General features: G+C 41.2%; 1 protein-coding gene across 1 annotated transcript in view; it reads right to left on the bottom strand.

Annotated features, from left to right (window-relative positions):
* The window catches only part of LOC104127803 (alpha-1-antiproteinase 2), a 4,653-nt gene extending 3,786 nt beyond the window's left edge, over positions 1-867 (bottom strand). The window contains exon 1 of the mRNA XM_035896012.1: positions 219-867. Coding sequence (XP_035751905.1) covers positions 219-867 — 649 coding nt within the window. The remainder of the gene's footprint in view (positions 1-218) is intronic.
* Between the last annotated feature and the right edge of the window lie 5,930 nt (positions 868-6,797).

Raw genomic sequence — 6,797 nt, 5'->3', positions numbered from 1 at the left:
TGCCACAGAGACAACCAAGCCTGTGTAGCCCCCGGCTGCCTCCCTGTGCTGGGGGGGGTCCTGCCACCTCTCCACCACCTCCAGTGTGCCATTAAGGGCTCTTCTAGCCCAGCAAAGAGCATTTGAAAATTTCCCCAGAGCAATTTCCAAATGAGGTAGCTGATATTAGATTGGTTGAAAAGAATGAACAACATGAATGTGCATTCTAGACGACTTACCTTTAAAGAAAATAAAACTAGCCAGAAGCATTACGGTATGTGGATCCATGTCCTTGACCAAATTAGTAATTTTCCCATGTGTTTTCCTTTCTATATAATCATTGATCTGCTTCTCAGCCTCCACGGGATTGTTAAAGTCAGCAGTAAAAGCCTCTAGCTCATACAGAGCTTTGGCATCATCTAAAAACTTTTGTAGAGGTTTCAGCTTCTCTGTTAGAAAGATGGCATTCCCCATGTTGAGCTGGACCCCACTCTCGGGATGGCTCAGCATGTGGAAAAGGTTGTGGAAGCCTTCCTGTACCTCTTTCTCATGAATTTCTGTAAGGTTGAAGCTGAGTCCTTCCAGGATCTGAATCTGAGTGGTCGATCTAGCCCCTAGGGCCAGCATTGCAAATGCAGTAGAGATGCTTACAGGAGAGAAGAAAATGTTCTTATTAGGTGCCTCCAGCGCAACCTCTCTAAAAAATTGAAATGCAAAGTCAGCATTGTTTGGCACTAGTTTGAGGCAAGCAATCGCTTCACCTCTGTGATGCATGTGGTGTTTATGTTCATCTGGATCATGTCCGTTGGGGTGGTTGGGTGGGAGTTGACCATCGACAACGGCATGAAGCCCAGCCAGTAGCAAACTTAAGTAGAATGTGGTCTTCATCTTCTTTTATTAAAATCCTATGGAAATAAGGAGAAGCTATTACTAAGGGAAGTAAATTAATTAAGTAGAAATAGCTATTCCGTCATTCCCACTGAGTAAGAAATCTTATGTCTTTCTTTTGTCCTCAGTTTCCATGTTCTCCAACTCTTGCCAGATGTTTTTTTTTATTTTCCCAGGTCCCCTGGCAAGTCTCCGCTAACCCTTTCTGCCACCTTCACCCTAAATACTTGCAAAGACAAAATTCAGCATGGATTATCTGAATACACAGCACCCTCAGCAGGCCAGAGAACAGAGCATATCCCATCAGAAAATACACCATAGTGAATCACTGGAGAACTGCAATACCACTGTGTTTTTTACACTAATGGTACAAGATAATTCCTGCAAAGTGCATCACAGAAGTCTGGATGTTTTGTGAGTAAAGGAAGAAAAAGGAAATTCATGCAAGTGGGCAGCAATCAATAGCTACAAACAAACAGAATTTGGGCAAACAGGCATGAAGGAGATATTTAAATAAACTTTTGGTCAGATTGATAAGGCACCCTATTTCAAGAGAGGACAAATGGCAGCACCTTTTTTTTTTCAGTAGCAAACCAAATATAAAGCCGTATATCTCTAAGGAATAGGTGCTCTTTCTTTCTGAATAAAAATGATTTAAAGCTTTAAATAAGAACCTGAAGTAACGTGTTGTCTCTTAATAGATAAACCAAGCCATTGGAGTGATTCATTTTCAGCACAGCAGAAGGAGTCAATGTCATTAACAAAAACAAGGCTTTATTTTTATCAGATGCTTTACTGGTCAAAGGGCAATACATTTATCTTAACCTGTTATGCTTGGCTGTGGTATCTACATTCCTTTGCAGAGCTGACACTCTGCACTGTATAAGCTCTTACAAAGGGACCTTGGAAACGTGGATGTCAATGTCCCAGCGGGCCTCATTTCTGAGGAGGAATCTAGGGGAAAGAAATAGTGAGAGAGTTGCAAAGGATTTGAGGAGATAATGAGCCAGATTTGCTATAACTTGTGCACGGAGAGGCATATTAAACCAATTGCACCTTTCTGTTCTGGCATGATTCAACTTGAGAGCCTGTCGTCAGAAAGTGCAATGCTCATGGTCCTGCTTTCTCCATAACATCAGAGAGAGAAATTTGTATTAGTAGTTGAATATCCAGTTACAGTTAGACCTGCGTAAGAATGAAAAAACATTTTTGAGCTATAATCAAATATTCAAACATTTACATGTTTGATATAAGTATTTCTAAATAAACACCTACTGTGTTATTGACAAATGGAAGAACCATGAGGGTGCTTGGTAACTACATTTTCAATTACTGTGCACAGTAGTTTTAAATTACAGTTTGGCCTCCTCCTCAAATTTGACATTGAAGTGATACTTCTCAATATATCTAGCTACTTGTAACTCAACATAAGAGCTCCAGTTCTGAATATTTAAAACCAGCTATCAGTGAGCCAATGTATTAGTCAGACTTTGAAAAGAAATCAACTCCCAAACAAAAGCATGAGAGCTAAGCCTAATCTATTTCCACATATCCAGCAGGCCAATTCAGAAGCTGCCTCTGGATAAATTATTCACTGTGAACTATTTACTCAGCTGTAGTCATAATTTATTAAGAATAACATGGATACCAAAGAGTGAAACATTTAATTCTAAACATAAGTCACCACCTGTTCCTTATCTCATCACATTTAATATTTATTACAAAACATGGCAGATAGATGGACTTTTCTATACACACATTGAACTGCCAATTTCTATTCATTTGGAATGCTAAATAGACATGGAATTTAACTGACCTGGCCTCAAAATTATGGCTAATAGATATAGCATGGTTTTGCTGTAAGGGTTCTGCAAAATATTGGCTACAGTATTCTGTAGGTTTTTTTCCCATCCTGATATTTTTGCTCTACGTGGTTATGACATGTTTGCATTTCGTGGTTAATTTATGTACTTTCATGGAATTAATTTCATTTTATTACAGCTCTGAATTCACAGCTAATTAAATACAATCTGAATCTGAATCATCCATCTGTTACTCAGTAATGGCCAATCACAGACAGTCAAGACTCATGAGTCAGCCCTCACTAAAATCTTGCTAATGGTTGATTTTAAAATCATAAGATTACAAAAGACTCAGAAGCTTCAGTCTGTCGTTGTTTAAGCCTTGAAGATACAAGTGGTCCACTCTATTACATCCTTTTTTGAATTGTAAAGGTACTTTTATAATGGAATTTGCTTCCCTGTAAGCCTTTAGAATGTGATTGGGAATTGTAACTTCATACTTGATATTTACTATTCCGTTTGATATTATTATGGATACTAGGTTAGTAAGTGATCAGCCAGTGATAAATTAACAGCAGAGACCCTTTCAGTATGAGGGAGAAGATGCAGATTCTCATATGCTCTTAATGATCAAGGGAATTTCCTACCAAGCATTCTTGCTAACCATTTATCAAAAAGCAAAGAGCTGAGAACCTGTGCTAAAAAGCCCTTAGGGACTTAGCCCCCTATCTGAATTTTGTGGGAAGCTTCCTACATTAAGACCTTTACTCATATAATTTCTAGAAAAACTGTTTGTCCATAAACATAGGAGTAGAAATGAAAAGTTCTTCAATTTTAATTCCAAATCTACACTTGAATAGCTTGGAAGGAAACCTGTTTACCTCTCTGCCTCTTTTATTCTCTTTAGCTATGTTAGGCAATGACGACATATTTGAGGTATTCTGTCATGAAAGTTGCTTCCATGAAGAGCTTTCAATCAAACCAAACAATGGCACAAGAGCATGCCAACACCTGGAGGACAGTGTTCCTTTAAGCAATTTATCTGTAATAGATTAGTTGATAAAACTTGTTGAATATATTACCTCTTCCCTATCACACAATCTTCCCTACCATGCAACCAGAATAGCAGTACTTATTTTGGACAGTATATCCTAAAAAGAAAACAGAGAAAACTGGAATTAGCTGAAGTTACCCTAGGAATAATTCCACCAGAAGACCTGGAAATGAGCTGGACTAAGTTTTCTGAATGACAGAACTTGCTTCTTTGTGGATATAGTTAATTTGTCCACTTTAGGGCTCATTTTATCTCTGTCATTTGGAGAGACAATCCTGAACAAAATTTTGTCCCTTTAGAGTCCAATGTAATTGTCCAGGAGATGAATATTCATCCCATGCTACTCCCATAAGGGGCCCTCACTGATAATCTCATTTTAGACAACATAAAAATTTGCAGTGCTCAAAAAAATATGCAGGCACGAAATAGAAAAGCTGTTTGCTCACCAGATGGTGCTGCTTCCCTCCTGATTGCTTGTAAATGAGGAAATCTGAGAAACCTGTTTCCTGAAAGCTGCACTGTGAGGGCACCAGGCACATCAAGACATGGCCCTGCCACCACCCATGGTGTCTGCTGAATTAATCTCAGCTATTCAGGGCTGTATCCAAAAACAATCACCCAAGCACACAAGAAAGTCACAAAAGAAAGACTTGACTAGTCACACCTGTATGTGAGAAAAAGACCTCAGAAGCCAGGATTGGCTACTCACAGGAGTGCCACGAACTCACATGGGCTGGCCTGAAAGCTCTCTGCATACCTCATTGTATTCGCCTGGACATGCTCAGGGGCTTTTCCAGACTAATCAGCTAGACATTTACTTCTTTTGTGATTCAGAGTTTTGATGCCTCAGTGCCTGAGGTCCCTGAGAAGATTGCAAGCACAAGCCAAGGGCATTGGATTCTGCAGAGAATCCAACCACTGTATTTCATGAAAAGTAATTCCTTTTGCAGCAGCAACATGGAAGCCAATTTTACACTGTCCTTTAGAAATGTTAGTGACTGTTCCCAGAGCTGTTCCCAGTGTCATCTATCTTTTGTAATACAGCTTAGCGTTGGAGGGCTCACCCAGGAAGCTCACTCTCCAAGAGTGGCCCACCCACTTCTAGGCCTCCTTTTACCTGGAAAGAGGCGAACATAAGCTCTCAGTTTTCTACCAGGCCACCACCAGTATTTGCTCCTGAACCTGAGTTACTGCACATACTCAGGGATGAAGCATCACTGAGGCCAGAAGATAAAAAAGAACCAGTGCAGTGGTTAGGGCAGTCAGGTGGGACAGAGGAGATTTTCCTTTCTCTGCAAAGCAGCAGCAGTCCCAAGAACAGATCAGACCAGGTTCCCAATTTCTACTTCCCAGTGTGCACCTGATCACTGCCTGGTCTCCTGGTTCCATGAACACGTTGGCCTCGCTGTGATCTTAGCTCCCCCAAGCATGTGGAAAACAACACTTTCTCTCCTTCTCTCTCAATGATCCTGTAACCTGATGATTGGAGCAATAGTGACGTGTCTCATCTAGAAGGGAAGCAGGCCTTAGATATCCCATTCCCTAAGCAAAGATAATTCTTATAGACCTTGAATATACAAATGAGCAGAATTACTTAAAAAGAATCACCAATAATTAAAGCTCTAAGCACTCACCCTCGGGCTTTTAATGGAGCAGAGCTCTTTTCCTCTGGCAGGAGGTACATCTGGGAAAGGCACACTTTTAGGTGCTTAGGATTTGCTGGCTCCAGAGATCACCTTGTTTCCCTGCAAGGCTACTAGACACCCCAGTCTGGCTGCTTTTAGATTCTTACTCCTCCTGCCAGCCACCTGACAGTGTGCAGGCGACTCCATGCCTGAATTGTGCTGCCTGTGTCCTTTATATCCAGCTGACCCAATAAAAGCCTCTTTCTCACTGGAACAATTGCTAAGGCAGATTTCAATATAAGATACAACCCTAGGAAAGGCTTAAAATCAATTGCATGCAACAAGAGGCTACACTTTTGAAGTCTCTATAGGAAACAAAAAAATCACTACTTACAACAGTTTCCAAGTATCCTGCTGTCTTCACTAGGACTACCCTGCAGTTTCCTCTCCTATTTGTACTGTTAAATAGCATTATGAAAGCAAAGGGGCCCCTAGAAAACATTAACCAGGGCAGACAAATGTTATTCCTTTAGGAATGGTGCAGAGTAAACAGCGAAGACAATTTTTTTTTGTGACGGGACCTGATTTTTGCTGTATATGCATAGCCAAACCTTTGCTTACAACCGTCATAAGTCCTCATGCATTTCTGCAGAACCTCCTGCTGGAAATCCAGCACCCCGCTCCAGCAGATACTTCACATGCGTCATTAACTTCTGTAAACTGCATGAATTCATACAGTAGAAGTACTGAAATGAGTAAAATTAAACACATACATAATACTAGACAAGAGCCTAAGGAAAAGATAGCTGGATGCATGCTGCAGCCAGATGTCATCTTAGTATTTTGCACAGAGATATTTTGCTTCCTCTACACCAGGCTTTTAATAGCTTTTATTTGGCATATTTGTTTTAAAATGATGCACTACTTCTTAATTATTTACATTGCCATTAATAAGGGCCAATTCTAGGGGACATCACTAGTAAACTTAAAGCAGCAGTACTGACATTTGTAGCATCTGAGGGTTGCTATAGGGATGTAGACAAGATGGCAGCGATGGACAGTCAGGAGCTCATGGTTCCCAGCACACCCCAGACAGATTGGTGTCACCCAGTACCTCATACAGCAATGGCTTGAAGGACAAACTGTTGCCCTGTGCTCCTTCAGCATGGGCTGGCAGAAGGCGCAGGCACTGCTGAAACACAGGTAAGGAAGTGTCAGGCTGGGTACACCATGATGTGCTTTCACACAGAGGTGGACCCATGTGGCTGGGCCACCCGTGTTTTATATGATTCCCCCTTAAAGCCAAACTTCATGCTGGAGGCTGTGCTCCTGCAGCACCTGTGGAGGGGCAACCACAGCAGCTGTGCTAATGTGGGTATAACTGCAGGCCTGGAAAAAGCTCACAGGTCAGTGCCCAGCTGAATACCTTCCACCCAGGAGGAGCATCCC

This window comes from Egretta garzetta, unplaced genomic scaffold (genome assembly GCF_000687185.1).
Source record: "Egretta garzetta isolate BGI_Z169 unplaced genomic scaffold, ASM68718v1 scaffold206, whole genome shotgun sequence".
Taxonomy (NCBI): Eukaryota; Metazoa; Chordata; class Aves; order Pelecaniformes; family Ardeidae; genus Egretta; species Egretta garzetta.
This window is presented reverse-complemented; position numbering and strand designations above follow the sequence as displayed.